The sequence below is a fragment of the Chiloscyllium plagiosum genome, unplaced genomic scaffold, assembly GCF_037043375.1.
Source record: "Chiloscyllium plagiosum isolate Xiang-an unplaced genomic scaffold, Cpla_swu_hap1 HiC_scaffold_5, whole genome shotgun sequence".
Taxonomy (NCBI): Eukaryota; Metazoa; Chordata; class Chondrichthyes; order Orectolobiformes; family Hemiscylliidae; genus Chiloscyllium; species Chiloscyllium plagiosum.
In genome coordinates this window covers 41,772,053-41,790,794 of record NW_028270143.1, presented here as the reverse complement: position 1 = coordinate 41,790,794, position 18,742 = coordinate 41,772,053, and the positions used below count along the sequence as shown (strand labels likewise).

At 42.6% G+C, this 18,742-nt stretch overlaps 1 protein-coding gene across 1 annotated transcript in view; it reads left to right on the top strand.

The window, feature by feature from the left end:
• phf14 (PHD finger protein 14) overlaps positions 1-9,626 on the top strand; it is a 303,155-nt gene extending 293,529 nt beyond the window's left edge. Inside the window, exons 20-21 of the mRNA XM_043689855.2 lie at positions 7,147-7,201; positions 9,535-9,626. Coding sequence (XP_043545790.2) covers positions 7,147-7,201; positions 9,535-9,611 — 132 coding nt within the window. The 3' untranslated portion in view covers positions 9,612-9,626. The remainder of the gene's footprint in view (positions 1-7,146; positions 7,202-9,534) is intronic.
• Positions 9,627-18,742: the final 9,116 nt, after the last annotated feature.

Here is an 18,742-nt window from a genome sequence, read left to right as displayed (position 1 = left end):
TCCCTGCTCTCTATCTCTTTCACTCTTAGTAAACATGCTCTCCCCGCTCACTCTCACTCACTCTTTAGAAACCTGCTCTCGTTGCTCTCTCTCTCTCTCATTCTTTATAAACCTGCTCTCCCCGCTCACACTTTCACACTCTCTATAAACCTGGCTCCCTGCTCTCTCTCCCACTAACTTTATAAACCTGCTCTCCCCGATCTCTCTCTCACACAATCTCTCTTTCTAACTCTCTATAAACCTGCTCTCTCTCTCTCTCCCCCTTACTCTTTAGAAACCTGCTCTCCCCGCGCTCTCACACTCGTTATGAAGCTGCTCTCCCCACTCTCTCACTCACTCTTTGTAAACCTGTTCTCCCCACTCTCTCTTTCTAACTCTCTATAAACCTGCTCTCTCTGCTCTCTCTCTCTCCCTTACTCTTTATAAACCTGCTCTCCCCACTCTCTCTATCCCTCACTCTTTATAAAGCTGCTCTCCCCGCGCTCTCTCCCTCACTCTTTATAAAGCTGCTCTCCCCGCGCTCTCTCTCTCACTCTTTATAAACCTGCTCTCCCTACTCTCTCTCTCTTTATAGACTTGCTCTCCCCACTCACTATCTCACTCTTTGTAAACCCGTTCTCCCCGCTCTCTCTCCCTCACTCGTTATAAACCTGCTCTCCCTGCTCTCTCTCTCTCACTTTTTAAAAAGCTGCTCTCCCTGCTCTCTCTCTCACTCTTTATAAACCTGCTCTCCCCACTCACTATCTCACTCTTTGTAAACCTGCTCTCCCCGCTTTCTCTCTCTCTCTCTCTCACTCTTTATAAACCTGCTCTCTCTCACTCTTTATAGACTTGCTCTCTCCACTCGCTCTCTAACTCTTTGTAAAATTGCTCTCCCTGCTCTCTCTCTCAATCTTTATAAACCTGCTCTCCCCACTCACTATCTCACTCTTTCTAAACCTGCTCTCCCCGCTCTCTCTCTCACTCACTCTTTATAAACCTGCTCTCCCCGCTCTCTCTTTATAAAGCTGCTCTCCCTGCTCTCTCTCTCACACTTTATAAACCTGCTGTCACCACGCTCTCTCTCACTCTTTGTAAACCTGCTCTCCCTGCTCTCTCTCTCTCACCCACCCTTTATAAATCTGCTCTCCCCGATTTCTCTCTCACAAACTTTAGAAACCTGCTCTCCCCGCTCTCCCTCACTCTTTATAAAGCTGCTCTCCCCACTCTCTCACTCACTCTTTGTAAACCTGTTCTCCTCACTCTCTCTTTCTCACTCTCTATAAACCTGCTCTCCCTGCTCTCTCTCTCTCTCCCTTACTCTTTATAAACCTGCTCTCCCCGCGCTCTCTCCCTCACTCTTTATAAAGCTGCTCTCCCCGCGCTCTCTCTCCCTCACTCTTTATAAACCTGCTCTCCCTACTCTCTCTCTCCCTCACTCTTTATAAACCTGCTCTTCCTGCTCTCTCTCTCACTCTCTCTGTATAAAGCTGCTCTCCCCGCTCTCTTTCGCCTTCACTCTTTATAAAGCTGCTCTCCCCGCTCACTCTCTCACTCTTTATAAACGTGCACTCGCCATTCTCTCTCACTCTTTATAAAGCTGCTCTCCTCACCCTCTCTCCCTCTCTCTTTATAAAACTGCTCCTTCCGATCTCTCTCTCACTCTTTATAAAGCTGCTCTCCCCACTCTTTCTCTTTCACTCTTTACAAAACTGCGCTCCACGCTCTCACTCTCCCTCAATCTTTAGAAAGCTGCTCTCCCCGCTCTCTCTCTCCTTCATTCTTTCTAAAGCTGATCTCCCTGCTCTCTCTCTCACACTTTACAAACCTTCTCTCCCCGCTCTCTTTCTCAATCTCTATAAATCTGCTCTCCCTGCTCTCTCTCTCCATTACACTTTATAAACCTGCTCTCCCCACTTTCTCTGTCCCTCAGTCTTTATAAAGCTGCTCTCCCCATGCTCTCTCTATCACTCAATCTTTAGAAAGCTGCTTTCCCGGCTCACTCTCTCACACTCTTAATAAACCTGCTCTCCCCACTCTTTCTCTCTCACTCTTAATAAAGCCGCTCTCCACGCTCTCTCTCACTTTATAAAGCTGCTTTCCCGGTCTCTCTCCTTCATTCTTTATAAACCTGCTCTCCCCACTCTCTCTCCCTCTCACTCTTTATAAACCTGCTCTCCCCGCTCTCTCACTCTTTATAAAGCTGCTCTCCCCACTCTCTCCCTCACTTTTTATAAACCTGCTCTCCCCACTCTCTCTCTCACTCTTTATAAACCTGCTCTTCCTGCTCTCTCTCACTCTCTCTGTATAAAGCTGCTCTCCTCACTCTCTCTCTCCCTCACTCTTTATAAACCTGCTTCCCTACTCTCTCTCCCTCACTCTTTATAAACCTGCACTCCCTGCTCTCTCTCTCCCTCACTTTTTATAAACCTGCTCTTCCTGCTCTCTCTCTCACTCTCTCCGTATAAAGCTGCTCTCCCCGCTCTCTTTCTCCCTCACTCTTTATAAAGCTGCTCTCCTCGCCCTCTCTCCCTCTCTCTTTATAAAACTGCTCCTTCCGCTCTCTCCCTCACACTTTATAAAGCTGCTCTCCCCACTCTTTCTCTTTCACTCTTTACAAAACTGCTCTCCACGCTCTCACTCTCCCTCAATCTTTAGAAAGCTGCTCTCCCCGCTCTCTCTCTCTCTCTCACTCTTAATAAACCTGCCCTCCCCGCGCTCTCACACTCTTAATAAATCTGCCCTCCCCGCTCTCTCTACCTCACTCTTTATAAACCTGCTGTCCCTGCTCTCTCTCTCCCTCACTCTTTTATAAAGCTGCTCTCCCCGCTCTCTCTCCCTCACTCTTTATAAACCAGCTCTCCCTACACTCTCTCTCTCTCTCTCACTCTTTATAAACCTGCTCTCCCCACAATCTCTCTCCCTCGCACTTTATAAACCTGCTCTCCCCACAATCTCTCTCCCTCGCACTTTATAAACCTGCTCCCCCCACTCTCTGTCTCACTCTTTATAAAGTCGCTCTTAGTCTCTCTCTCTCTCTCGCTCGCTCGTTCTAAACCTGCTCTGCCTGATCTCTCTCTCTCACTCTTCTTAAAGCTGCTCTCCCTGCTCTTTCTCTCACACTTTATAAAACTGCTCTCTATGCTCTCTCTCCCCCTCACTCTTTATAAACCTGCTCTCCCGACACTCTTTCTCCCTCACTCTTTATAAACCTGCTCTCCCGACACTCTTTCTCCCTCACACTTTATAAACCTGCTCTCCCCGCTCTCTCTCACTCTTTATAAAGTTACTCTCCCTGCTTTCACTCTCTCTCTCTCACTTGTTCTAAACCTGCTCTCCCGAATCTCTCTCTCTCTCTCACTCTTCATAAAGCTGTTCTCCCTGCACTTTCTCTCTCACTCTTAATTAACCAGCTATCCCTGCTCTCTTTCTCACTCTTTATAAACGTGCACTCGCCGCTCTCTCTCTCCCTCACTCTTTATAAAGTTGCTCTACCCGCTCTCTCTCTCATTCTTTATAAACCTGCTCTCCCCGATCTCTCTCTCCCTCTCACTCTTAATTATCCTGCTCTCCCCACTTTCTCTCCCTCACTCTTTATAAAGCTGCTCACCCCGCTCTCTCTCTCTCTCACTCTTTATAAAGCTGCTCTACCCACTCTTTCTCTTTCACTCTTTACAAAATTGCTCTCCCTGCTCTCTCTCTCACTCTTAATAAATCTGCTCTCCCCGCTCTCTCTCTCTAAATAAACCTGCTCTCCCCGCTCTCTCACTCTTTATAAACCTGCTCTCCCCGCTCTCTCTCTCTAAATAAACATGCTTTCCCCACTCTCTCTCCCTCATTCTTTATAAAGCTGCTCTCCCTGCTGTCTCTCCTTCACTCTTTATAAACCTGCTCTCCTCGCACTGTCTCTCTCTCACTCTTTATAAAGCTGCTCTCCCTGCTCTTTTTCTCTCATACTTTATAAACCTGCTCTCCCCGTTCTCTCCCTCTCGGTCTTTATAAACGTGCTCTTCCTGCTCTCTCACTCTTAATAAACCCGCTATCCCCGCTCTCTCTCTTTATAAACATGCACTCGCCACTCTCTCTCACTCTTAATAAAGCTGCTCTCTCCGCTCTCTCTCCCTCACTCTTTATAAAACTGCTCTCCCCGCTCTCTCACACTTTATAAAGCTGCTCTCCCCACTCTTTCTCTTTCACTCTTTACAAAACTGCTCTCCACGCTCACTCTCTCTCAATCTTTAGAAAGCTGCTCTCCCCGCTCTCTCTCACTCTTAATAAACCTGCCCTCCCCACTCTCTCTCTCACTCTTTATAAATGTGCTCTCCCCACTCTCTCTCACACTTTATAAAGCTGCTCTCCCCACTCTTCTCTTTCACTCTTTACAAAACTGCTCTCCACGCTCTCACTCTCTCTCAATCTTTAGAAAGTTTCGCTCCCCGGTCTCTCTCATTCTTAATAAACCTGCCCTCCCCGCTCTCTCTCACTCTTTATGAAGCTGCTCTCCCCGTTCTCTCTCTCACTCTTTACAAACCTGCTCTACCCACTCTCTCTCCCTCACTCTTCATAAACCTGCTCTCCCCGTTCTCTCCCTCTCGCTCTTTATAAACCTGCTCTCCCTGCTTTCTCTCTCGCTCTCTCTGTCTAAACCTGCTCTCCCTGCTCTCCCTCTCCCTCACTCTTTTATAAACCTGCTCTCCCCATTCTCTCTCTCTCTCTCTCTTTATAAACCTGCTCTACCCACTCTCTCTCCCTCACTCTTCATAAACCTGCTCTCCCTGTTCCCTCTCTCTTTATAAACCTGCTCTCCCCGCACTCACTCTCTCTCTCTTACTCTTTATAAATCTGCTCTGCCCGCTCTCTCACTCTTTATAAATCTGCTCTCCCCACTCTCTCTCTCCCTCACTCTTTATAAATCTGCTCTCCCCAATCTCTCTCTCTCCCTCACTCTGTATAAATCTGCTCTCCCTGCTCTCTCTCCCTCACTCTTTATAAACCTGCTCTCCCCGCTCTCTACCTGTCACTCTTGATAAAGCTGCTGTCCCTGCACTGTCTTGCAATCTCTGACAAGCTCCGTGTCCTCGACAATCTTATTCCCGCTTTGTCCACAACATGCATCGATCCTGAAAAGAAGAAATCAAACAAAGTTCTATGTCCAACAATTGCAAAATAGTGGAAATTGGATTTTTGAAATCTTGGAAAGTTCCTAAAATCCAAAATAAACAGAATGCTGGAGAAACTCAGCTGGTCTGGCAGCATCTCTGAAGAAAGGACCAGAATTCATATTTTTAGTTCATAATGACTCATCCATCGTCCTTAAAGTGATTGGAAACGGTGCTTTTTATCCTTTTTCACTGCGGTGAGGTACGGGGTTTTTCGGGCAGCAGATGACGTGGAGGCTCCGTGCAAAACAGAAAGGGATTGCTAATTGTGGAGAAATTAACCAGAGACGCAAAATGGGTGTGAACTAAGATGTAGTAAGGCAAAAATGATTCATCTTTACTGAGTGGAAAACAAGCAAGACACAAAGAAAACATACCTGTGGAGGTGGGGGATAGGGAATGGTGGAGGAGAAATGAATGATAGATGTCATGAAGTCAAGCTCTGAAGTTGTAGAATTCAATCTTGAGAATCTGTAAAATGCTTAAGTGGAAACAGAGGAGTTGTTCCTTGAACTCTGCAGCAGACCCAGGACTGAAATGTCAGCATGGCAGAAGGGGTGGGTTCCTGAAAAAGTAAGCAACTGGTAGATCACAGCTATTCCTATGGACAGGATGTGGAGGTGGAGGTGAAGGTGGACATGCTGGTGTGGACAAGTGAAAAATCACAACACAATAGCCCAACAGATTTATGTGGAATCATAAGCTGTCAGAGCAATGCTCCTTCATCAGGTGCAGAGAGAGAGCACACAACAGAGAGTTTATGGGCGCAGAGATCAAAGAATCATACAGTTGGTGTGAGAAGAGTGAACAAACCTAAAATAGTTGATGATGGACTCTGTTAGAAAGGAGTTGCAAATTTCGATTGATTAAGACAGAAATTCAGAATCCATTTCAAATCACTGCCCTGAGATAATTAAAGGTTTTATCAGTGTCTGGCTAACTTTCCAAACTTCAATCAGGTAGAGATACAAAAGGTGACATCTCAGGTCAGACACTGAATTGTAAGCGTGAGGCCTCTGTTTCTGAAATTTAAATCAGGCTGGTCTTGGTCCGAAAGCAGAAATTTATAAAATGCCACCCTGACTGACTAGGTTTTTGAACAAAATAGAATGTATCTGCAAATAAACAAACATCTTGGGTAATATGATTCGCCCCATAGATTTATATGTCTGTGTTCTACAAAACAATCACTCAGTTAGAGTTTGATCTCACCAATGGAAAATAAATCCCATTGTGAGCAGCAAAAGCAGTAGATTAGATTGAATGAAGTCTGAGTAAAACACTGCTTCACCTGGAAGATATATTTGAGGCCTTAGATAAAGAGAGGGGAAAAGTGAATGTTCAGCTGTTACATTTTCTGTGATAGCAGGAGATCTCTATTTCTAAGGATAGAAGAGGAGGTCGGGGTATCGGGTTATTTAGTCCTGCACGTTGTGGTGGAAGTGAGTGAGTCAGGCACATAGACCTATGTAGATATGTTTCCTGCAGGGATCTTTTCGGATATGATTAACTGAGAGCTAAGTGTTTTTAACTCAATGGGATTTGTTGCAGAAATGGAAAGATTGCATGATGGTAGTTCTGAGATGCAGATGAGAAATAGAGCTTTTATTTCTTATAATTTGCAGTGCATTTTTGCCTTTTGTCTCATCTTGCTCCTTTAAGTGTAAACCTTACTGGGATGCTGGATTTTTTTCAGTCAGTTACACAGCCTGGATGTCAACAGGACCACACTGTGGACTGTGGTGGCTCCTGCTGGTAATCTGCTGAACTTCTCCTCATTGTTGTTGATGATTTGCAGGTCTTCTTTATCAACCTGGGTCACACTTCTCCCCCAGCCCAGCTCCAGGATCTCAGTTAGCATGTAGGCATGGGGTAGTTATGAAGAGCTTTTTGTGTTTTTGACCCAATCGCAGAGAAGGACCTGAGATTTATTTCCAATTTACAGGTAAGCATCATGTGTGACTTGGAAAAGGACTTATAGGTGATGATGTTCTCATAATCTTTCTAGATGGTGGAGATCATTTGTTTGGAAGGAGCTTTATTGAAGGAGCCTTTACAATTTGGTGAGTTGCTAGCTTTCCTTTGTCTTTATATGCTTTAGAATTTAACTTGCTGCACTCATATTTCTCCAATATTGCCATATTTACATTGTCATTTATGTTGTTGACTGTTTGTTTACTGTTAACCCTGCCCTACTCCTTTGGTAGAGCATCCCATGTCTTAAGTTTTCCAGCATTGGTTACCCTGGCAGAGTAGACACAGTCGATACAGACATACCAGAGAATGAACAAAAGGAAGGGTAACATACAATTAGTAATGGTAGGGGTGAGAGAAGCAGTTGGGAACAAATTTGAAATTATGCATGATATGGAGATGCTGGTGTTGGACTGGGGTGTACAAAGTTAAAGATCACACAACACCAGGTTATAGTCCAACAGGTTTAATTGGAAGCACACTAGCTTTTGGAGTGACGCTCCTTCATCAGGTGGTAGTGGAGGGCTCAATTGTAAGGCACAGAATTTATAGCAAAAGTTTACAGTGTGATGTAACTGAAATTATACATTGAAAATACCTTGATTGTTTGTTGAGTCTTTCATCTGTTCGAATACCATGATCGTTTCACTTCTTTCATGTGTAAATCACAAAACCTTTTTTTTTAAAGTTGCATTCTCAGGTTAACTGTAACAATTGGCGTTAGCTAGACAATATGTTGAAGGTGTTAGCCCCCTGTTAGCTCACTTTTTAGATTAGAATCAATCTAAACATCATGGCATAGACTGAGAACGATCATGGTATTCGAACAGATGAAAGACTCAACAGACAATCAGGGTCTTTTTCAATGTATAATTTCAGTTCCATCACACTGTAAACTTTTGCTATAAATTCTGTGCCTTACAATTGAGCCCTCCACTACCACCTGATGAAGGAGCGGCGCTCTGAAAGCTAGTGTGCTTCCAATTAAACCTGTTGGACTATAACCTGGTGTTGTGTGATTTTTAACTTTGAAAATATGCAGTAAGTTGTTTTTTGTTTATATCATAACCCATAGGGATCTTCATTTGATGTCCACATGCTTTATTTCACAAATGTAACAAGCTGTGTCAACTTTCAAACTTCCTGGATCATGACCATCTGTGCTCAGGTCCCATTCCAAATTACACCATTTGATGGCCATTGATGCCAACGGAGCTGCTGAGCATGATCGAAAGCTCAATTTTGTCTGGTGAAGTTTCTTCTACATTTATTATATTATGAGCTCCTGATGGTATTCTGATGACACTCCTAGGAGCAAATAGAGAAAATTATAATTTGTACTAACCTTGAGCAGATAGTTTTTGAACCATTGTGTGTGATTTGCAAACTAAGTCAGATTTTTTTACCGAATTGAAGACTGTCAATATAAACTGCCTAGGTTAGTTGGAAAGCTCAAATGAGCACTCTTATAACCATTCAGCTTAGTTGGAGGGTAGAACTGAAGGCTGTTAAAATCACTTTGCAACAGATAAACATTTATTGCGTATATCCCATTTTCTACAATTAAACTTTACTTCCTGAAAATAAAACTCTTATCAATCTAACAAGAATAAATGGACCATGTACAAAATATTAACAAAAGTCACCTTACTTGCAAGTTTATTTTCCTCAAGATTAGTTGAAGTCACTTATGTGTTGAAATACTGAGGACATTTTTTCATACGACAGCATTAACTGATTTTATTAAGCATTTCTGTCATTCCATGCATGCTATTGCAGAATTTAGGAATAAATGAGGTAGAAATGGTAATGAGCTTCACTTCTTTCAGAAAAATTGCATTAAATTTCCCTTATTTAGGATTTTATCACATCATATTGCATTACATGAGTGAGAGTAGAGGTATTCACTGGGTGAGCTGATTGAGTAACAATTCAAACACTGGGACAGGTCAATTTCACAAACGGATCTTATTTAAATATGTTTAATTTAATCCTTAAAATGGTTGTTAATCCAATTAATATGTAGCACACTTCTCTGCTACCTGGTTTGGACTGTTGTGATTTGTTTTATGCATGAAGATGGGTATGATACAATCAAATGTAGAGGTTTCAGTATTCTGTGGGTGTCAAATTTGGAAAACAAGATCAAATCCAACCACTTGGCTGCATCAACACTTTCTGAAGGTAGAGCAGATAATTCCATTATTTGACCCATCCCTCAGCCAGGTTTCACTAATGGTAGTATCCTCGGCTCTACCAGAGAAAATGTTGGGTAAAATTGTGCCAACTGTAAGAAACAAAGGAGCTAAACTATTTAATGTTAGCACTTCAGTAATATATTTATATAACAATATCTATTTGCAATATTGATACTGAACAGATTTAACACTTGGAACATTTATCAAACACAATCTCTCCACAGGGATGGCCAGTGGCCTGAAGTGGACTGGGGATGGCCAGCAGTCCAAAATGGAGCAGGGATGGCAGCCAGTGGAGTGAAGATGGCTACTGTTGGGAATTGGTGGTGTCCAAACAGACTACAAGGAAGTCCTTTTAGCTTTATTTCAGATTTTCCAAACTTGTACTATGTACATCTGTAATGTCATGTAATTTTAAAAATAATTTTCTGTAATTTTTGTACCTAAGATTGTACCTGGTACTTAATACCCAAGATGGCACCATGTGTTGGCAACATTGTACACTTTTCATTGTACTCCTGTTCTTCTCCAACATGTGACAGTAAACCCAATTCTAATTCCAATTCTTCCTTTTATATCATTCCATCAACCATTAGCATCATCTATCTTGAGGCCCGCAAAATAGGTATATTTTGTTCAAAAATACTCAATAGAAAGACAGGCCTTTATCTGTTTTATTTCAATCAGAGCTGCCAATCAATATCAATGCTTTAATCCCTGAAAAGCAGCCTCAACAATTACAGAATATCACTACAAAGAGCTAAGAAAATACATTGTTACACAATAAAGAAAAGAAAAATTATCTTATGTTTATACAACATCTTTTGTGGTCTAAGGATACCTCACAGTGCTTTATAGCCAATCAAGTACTTTGTGAAGTGTAGTCACTATCGTAATGTAGGAAAATGCCATCAAATACTCATGTAAAAATTCACAAATAATATTGAAATATAAACCAAATAATTTGATTGAATAACATTAGCCAGGGTACAGGGTAGTCTGGGACAACAATAGAGCTTCCTTGGAATAGTGCCTTGGGATATTTTGCTAACATCTGAATCAGACATACAGGGTTTCGTTCCAAAAAAAGACTACTTTCAACAGTGCAGTGCTGTGCTGTCCATTGCGTGCTGTCCATTATGACAGTGTTGCTTAAACTCATGGACCAGACCTTCCGAAGATGGTTGTCACAATGCCATAGATGGGAATTGCACATGTGATGGTTGTGATACAACTGATTCTATGGAAATTGTCTGCTAAGTGGAAATTTCCAATAGGTATTTGTCCAACATCGAGAGTCATGGAAATACCAATCTCTGCTGTTGAATAAACAACATTCCCTTTCTGATCCCACTTACCAGCACCTAGTCTTTAGAGTTTATAGACTTTCATGTGTAGATCAAAGTTCCTTTTGAAATGAGTCAAGGGTATCCACCTTAACCATCAAACTGGGTGGTGAATTCCAGATACTGACCTACCTCTGTGTAAGCAATTTTCCTCCAACAGGGAATCCTTACCAGATGCAGTCATGTTATGTTATCCCTTGTAATATAAGAAACTAGGTGTAGATGATTTGTTGTTGAAAGATCAAACAGATATTTAATGGCTCACTAATATAAACAAGTATTAGAAAAAAGGCAAAATACTGCAGATTCTGAAACAAAGACGGAGAATCCGCTCCATCCACTTTTATTTTCATTTGTTATCTTTTTGTTTCTTTCTTCTGTCTTTCTTTTTTCCCTTCTATTTTATTTTACTTACCTCGTGGTGAAAAGCTTGGTTATGGTGGCGGTGATGGTTAAGGTCAGTATGCAGACTCATGGCAGCGACATCAGAGACGAGTCTGAGTTCTGCATTGTTGAGGTGGTCCTAGTGCCAGATCATGGCTGCTGCAGCGGAGGTGAGTTTGGGCCCAATGTGAGACTTGGCAGCATCAGGAGGGGCTGCAGCAGTGAGCTGGATCTGAAGCAGACTCATGGACATGGCGGAGTCGAGTTTCGGCCAGTGCGGTAAAGGGCAGCACCAGCGGTGTTTGCATTGGTGAGGTCTAGCGAGAACTTAAGGTAGTGGGGGTGTCGGTGGAGGTGACATGGCGTCAAAGATTGACAACTTCCATTCCAGTGGTGGCACAGTGAAGGGGACACGTGCCTGGCCAACAGGCCCATGACCTATTACCGAGCACTTAACAAGGAGTATAAAGTTAGACCCTTTCTTCATTTTACTGCCCTGATATTTGACACTTTGGTTGATTTTTCTGTGTTTGAAGATGGTGCCAGAGAGCGCTGGCATTGTGAAGATTTGTAGCTCAGGTTGAGGTTCAGGTTATAAATTTGCTCACTGAACTGGAAAGTTTGTTCTCAGATGTTTCGTCACCATGGTAACATCATCAGTGAGCCTCCGATGAAGCGCTGGTGTACTGTTCCTCTTTCTATTTATTGGTCTTGATCTGTTGTGGTGGGTGATGTCACTTCTGGTTCTTTTTCTGAGAGGTTGGTAAACGGGGTCCAAATCGATGTGTTTATTGGTGAAGTTCCGATTTGAATGCCAGGCCTCTAGGAATTCCCATCTTTGGAAGGTCTGCTTGTCTTTGTTTCGCCTGTCCCAGGATGGATGTATTGCCCCAGATGAACTGGTGTCCCTTGTTGTTTGTGTGTATGGATACTAGTGATAGTCAGTCATGTCTTTTGGTGGCTAGTTGGTTCTTATGTATCCTGCTGACTAGTTTCCTGCCCATCTGTCCAATGTAATGTTTGTTGCAGTCCTTGCAGGGCATTTTGTATATGCTGTTTGTTCTGCTGGTTGTGGTACAGTGTCCTTTAGATTCATCAAGAGTTGCTTCAGTGTGTTGGTAAGTTTGTGGGCTATCATGATGCTACCAAGTTGACACTATCCAACACTTTACATTGTATCTTGTGACAAGTTACATATGACAATGAATAAATCAAATCAAATAAACTATAACTTCAGACCCAACACTTTTCCAACCCAAACTTGACCCTGAGTGTCCCATTCCACATTTGCTCACTGATCTACTGGAGCTGACACCTCCTATTCCAAAACCCATATTCCCCACCTCAGCTATCATTTCTGACTCCCTCATGAATCTAAGCACCCTCTTGCTTCTCCATGCCCCCTCAAAACTGACTAGACCCCTCCTGCCATGACTTCCCAAGTCTCCTGATTTGACAGCATCCAGCTGCCTCCAGACTTGACCTACCTTAAGACCCTACTCAGTTATCTTACATTCTATCTATGTACCGACTACCCACCTAATACCCTAAGCCCCCCATCACCTGGCACACTGCACGCTCATACACCTGTCATTCTACCCTCTTACCCACTTTATAACTGTACCCTCTCACCCATCTAGCACTCTACAGCCCCCAGTTGGCACCTACAGCTATGCTAATTCCTCACCCGCCTGGCATTTTATACCTTCACCCACCTAGTACCCAACACGTCCTATGCATTTCCTAGCCTACCCCCTTACTTACAAGCTTACGTTCTCTCAGTTGAAGAGACCATAAAACAACAGAAAATAGCAGCTAACGCCATAATAAGGAATGTGGTTTCAGTAATAAATGCTTTTTGCAGCTGGTTATGTGTATTCCTGGAACTATCTTTGGCTGTTCAGGAGTCATAGAATCATACAGCATGGAAACAGATCCTTCGATCCAATCAGTCCACATTGACCATATTCCCAACTAAATTAGTCCCACTTGCTGGCATTTGGCTGTCATCCCTCCAAATCTTTCTTATCCATGAATTTATCCAAATGTCTTTTAAATGTTGTAACTGTACCTGCATGCACCACTTCCTCCGGCAGTTCATTCCACACACAAACCACTCTCTGTGTAAAATCGTTGCCTCTCATGTCCTGTGTAAAGCTTTCTTCTCTCATGTTAAAAATATGCCCCCTAGTTTTGAACTCCTCCACCCAGGGAAGTTGGCTATTCACCTTATCTGTGCCTCTCATGATTTTATAGACTTCTATAACCTCCTACAATCTAGTAAAAGAAAAGTCCCAGCTTATCCAGTCTATTTTTATAACTCAAAACCTCCATTCCTGGCAACATCCCAGTAAATCTTTTCTGAACCCTCTCCAATTCAATAACATTCTTTCCATCACAAGGTAACCAGAAATCCAGATGAAGCTTCACCAACATCCTGTATAACCTCAACATGATATCCCAGCCCCGAGACTCAAAGGTCTGAGCAATGAAGGCAAGCATGTTAAACACCTTCTTAACCATCCCATCTACCTGTGATGCAAATTTCAAAGAATTGTGTACCTGAACCCCGAGATCTCTCTGTTCAACAACACTACCCAGGGCCTGAATATTGACTGTTTAAGTCCTACCCTTTATTTGTTTGACCAAAATATAATACCTCGCATATATCCAAATTAAACTCCATCTGCCACTCTTCAGCACATTGACGTAATTGATCAAGATCTCTTTGTAATCTTGGGTAACCTTCCTCACTGTCCACTCTCCCACCAATTTTGGTGTCATCTGCAAACTTACTAACCATGCCTCCTATATTCTCACCCAAATCGTTTATGTAAATAACAAACAAACGTAGACACAGTATCAATCCCTGTGGAACACTGCTGGTCACAAACCTGCGATCTGAAATCCAACACTCCATCACAACACTCGGTCTCCTGCCTTCAAGCCAATTTTGTATCCATTTGGCAAGCTCATCCTGAATCCCATGTGATCTAATTCTACTAATTAGTCCACCATGTGGAATCTTGTCTAAGGCTTTATTAAAGTCCATGTAGAAAAGATCTACTGCTCTGCCGTCAGTAGTCTTTTTGGTTACTTGCTCAAAAAACCCAATCAAGTCTGAGTGAGGATTTTCCTCACACCAAACTGTGCTGACTATTCCTAATCATTCCTTGCCTCTCCAAATACATGCAAATCCTATCTTTCAGAATCACTTTGTAACCACCGATGTCAGGCTCACAGATCTATAGTTTCCAGTCTTCTCTTTACGGACTTTCTTAAATAAAGGCACTTTGGAAGAAGCAGTGTGCTCTTCCCATTATGGCTGCTGTCTTACTGGGACACCAGCAGCCACAATTAACAAATGGGGCTGAGCCACTCCCATTGGCCTGTGCCTTGGAAAATTCTCTGTCTCCTCAGATCAAAGGTCACCCTCCAGTCCTCCAGCACTTCACCCATGGTTATAGATGATACAAATATTTCTGCTAGAGACCCTGTAATTTCTTCCCTAGCTTCCTACAATTTCCAAGGATACACTTGACTAGGCCCCAGAGGTTTCCTGAAGAAGGGCCTGTGCCCGAAACGTCGAATCTCCTGTTCCCTGGATGCTGCCTGACCTGCTGTGCTGTTCCAGCAATAAAGTTTCAACTTTGATCTCCAGCATCTGCAGACCTCACTTTCTCCCCAGAGATTTATCCACCTCTTTGTTTTCTAAGATCTCCAGTACTTCCTCTTCTGTAGTGTGAATTAAGTTTAGAATATTAGTGAGTCCCAGAAGTTTACCCAAAGCAAGTTGCATCAAAGTTAAATGGGCAACACTTGTTCTGATATGGGATGGGAATAAGGATTGTGATCCAGATCTGAAGATTTGGGCCAGTGTTGGTTTACTTACAGGGACAAACATTTTCCCCAAGTCAAGGCTCAAATTCATCCATATTGCAGTCAATGAAAATCTGGTAAATTTAAATCTACTCCCATTAACTCATCGTTCTTTAAAAAATGTACAAATTATGGGCTTCAATTGGAAAAGGGAGGCATGGTCCTGGCAGTGTCCAATTCAGTGGCTACGTTGGGGCTGCCACTGGAATTAAGGACAGACGTCCAACCCCAGGGTTGCAGCCCAGTCAGAGGACTGGCATTCTAAGTCATGTCCTTCCAACGTTAGCCTTTTCTGAGGCTGCAGCGACATGTTGAAGTGACCTTAATGACCATGAGGCACCCTGATGAATGGTAAAAGGGATTGTGCGATGCTGGACAAAAGTCAAACTGGTCTCAGAGATTGGAGGAGTGTTTTGCTTTTTCAAGTTACACTGTTGCTTTGTGGCCTGCTGTGGCCAGAGGAGTGCCCTTCAATGAACTACAGAATATAGTTTACATGGACAGGCAACTCTCTCAAAACTATTAGTCACCTGTCTGATCTCATTAAAATATATAGAATCCTTACAGTGCTTGACAGGGTAAATGATGAGACAATGTTTCCCCTCATGGGACAGTCTAGGATAAGACAGCATAGTCTCAGAATAAGAGGGTGTCAATTTAAGTCTGAGACAAGAAGGAATGTCTTCTCTCAGAGGGATGTGTCTTTGGAACTCCATGCCACCGAGACTTGTGGGGCAGATTTGTTGTATGTATTTGAGGTTGAGATAGATAGATTCCCGATCAATATGGAAATTAAGGATTTTGGAGAAAATACAGGAAAATGGATGTGTAGAATGTTAGACTAGCCATGATCCTATTGAATGGGGGAGAAGGCTTGAAGGTCCAAATATTTCTTACCGTCTTATGGTCTTAGTATTTCTTCAGCTGATCCAATGTTAACTTTTGCATCTCTAAATGTCCTGTGAAGTATGTTAGGATGTTTAATTATGTTAAATGCACTATGTAAATAAATGCTGCTGTGTTATTGAGAAACCTACTTGTCGATAATTGACTGAAAACCAATAAATGTTTCTGAACAGTATTAAAATTGGCTGTTCCTATTTTCAGCTGGGAATAAATCCGCTTGAGTTCACATCCAAGTGAAAGAGATTTGCCCCTGGAAGTCAGGGAAAATATGGTTTGTTTTATGAATGATTTCGAGCAAATTTGTTGATAATTGTCAGAATGAATCTGTGAAAGATGAGTTCATGCAAGGCTGCACCATTGCGGGGTGCTTGATGAAGCTGTGTCAGTATTTTTACAGTCAAAAGAAAGCCTTACATTACCAAAAGCAAGGTGGTTTGCCAGGCATGGTAGACTTCCTAACCAGAATAAACTTTTGATCTGAAGAGGCAGAAAATGTTCCAAGGATCAAGTCATTGGGTCTGATTCAGGCCCATTTGTTAATTGTAGTTGCCGGTGTGCCATAATGGGACAAACGTGCTGCTTCTTCCATTGTTTCTTGCCCACTTTGTGTTGGGATCACTCCAGATTGGCCCCAGTCACTCCCAGCCATTAATGCTGTGTGCTTTACATGACATAGGAAAGGTCATTGATAGGTAGTTTGTCAATGCAGAAATGGGAGATTTTAGTCTACAGGAAAAGAAGTTTTAAAGCAGACCCTTTGATTCTCCACTGTCCCATGGGAAGGTGCAGAGGAGTTTCACCAGGATGTTACCACAGTTGGAAAGTCTCAGTCATAAGGAGAGACTGGATAGACTGGGTTTGTTTTTTCTGGAGGAGAGGAGGCTATGGGGGGATCTGATTGAGGTATACAAAATTCTGAGAGACACAGACAGAGTAAGATCATGATAATCTCTTCCCAAAGCAGACAAGTCTAAGACCACAGGGCAAACTCGTAAGGTGAGAAGAGAATGGTTTAGATGAATCGGAGAAAACATAATTTCACCGAGAGGGTGATATAAATATGTAACTCCCCAAGATGCTTTCGCAAAGGTAGATATTACATCTAATGGCAAGAAAACTAATTTTAAATTAAATACAAGGGAAAGTGTGTCCAATTTTCAGATTCAAAGCCATTGCTGAAACCTTAAATTTCTCAAAGCATTGCTGACAAGCTTCATGGCACAAGAGGAATAACAGTTTAATAAGAGCACAAGTACAAACACAGACTATCCTTTGCTGCTTTGGGGGAGATTAGAGATGCCCTCCATGTCACTTCCAATCAGCATTCTTCTCTATTGATGCATGTGTAGTTTTGAATGTTGTTTATTCATCAACTGCAGTTGGAGTTGAATTTGACTCAGGAACTAGTAAGTCAGTTTTCACAAAAGAAACATCATCGCTTGAATTACTGGATATTGCAAATGTTTGGAAGTCAAGATGCAGTGGGATTGAAATGCACCAAAGCTGCAAGATTTGGTCCTCGACTTTAATTTGCTGTTTCAGGAAAGTGATGAAGGGAATGGGTGGAGCTTATGGGTGGAACTGAGAAATAAGGAGGCTGCAATCACACTGTTGGAGCTGTATTACAGGCCTCCCAACAGTAAGTGTGAGGTAGAAAAACAAATAGGTAAACAGGTTATGGAAAGATATAGAGGCAATAGAGTAGTGATGTTGGGAGATTTTAATTTTCCCAACATTGACTGGGATACACTTAGTGTCAGAGGTCTGGAGGGGCTAGAATTTGTACAAGTGTCCATGAGAGTTTTCTAGAGCAGTATGTCAATAGTCTGATGAGAGAGGGGGCCATATTGGACCTGGTACTGGGGAACGAACCAGGACAGGTGGTAGAAGTTGCGGTGGGGATTATTTTGGGAACAGAGACCACAATTCTGTAAGTTTTAGCATATTCATAGACAAAGATGAGAGTGGTCCTAAGGGAAGAGAACTAAACTGGGCCAAGGCCAATTATATCAAAATTAGGCAGGAGCTCTGAAATGTGGATTGGACACAGCTATTTGAAGGGAAGTCCACATTTTATATGTGGGAGACTTTCAAAGATAGGTTAAATATAGAGCAGGATAGGCATGTCCCATTGAAGGCAAAGGATAGGAAAGGCATAATTCGTGAACGGTGGATGACAGGAGAAATCGTATGGCAAACCAAAAGGAAAAGGAAGTGTACATAAGGTCTAGGCAGCTAAGAACAGAATGGGCCCTGGAGGAATGTCAGAAGAGTAGGACAAGTCTTAAATGAGGAATCAAGTGGGCTAAAAGGGGTCATGAAAAAGCTTTAGTGAGCAGAATTAAGGAGAATCCCAAAGCATTTTATTCTTATATAAGAAGCAAGCGGGTAACTAGACAAAGGATTGATCCACTAAAGGATAATGAAGGAAGGCTGTGTGTCGAACCTGAGAGAATGGGTGAGATTCTGAATGATTACTTTGCATCAGTGATCACTGAGGAGAGGAACATGATGAATGTGAGATTAGAGATAGAAGTTTGATTAGTCTTGATCACGTTGACATAAGTAAGGAAGATGTGTTGGGTGGCTAGAAGTTATTAAGGTGGAGAAATCACCAGGACCGGATGGGATCTATCCCAGGTTGCTGACGGAGGCGAGAGAGGAAATAGTGGAGCCCTGACAGATATCTTTGTGGCATCCTTAAACACAGGTGAGGTGCCGGCAGACTGGAAGGTTGCTCATGTTGTTCCCCTGTACAAGAAGGGTAGTAGGGATATTCCAGGTAATTATAGACCAGTGGGCCTGACGTCAGTGTTGGGAAAGTTGCTGGAGAAGGTACTGAGGGATAGAATATATTTAGAAAAGAATGGGCTTATCAATAATAGGCAACATGGTTTTGTACGGGGAAGATTGTGCC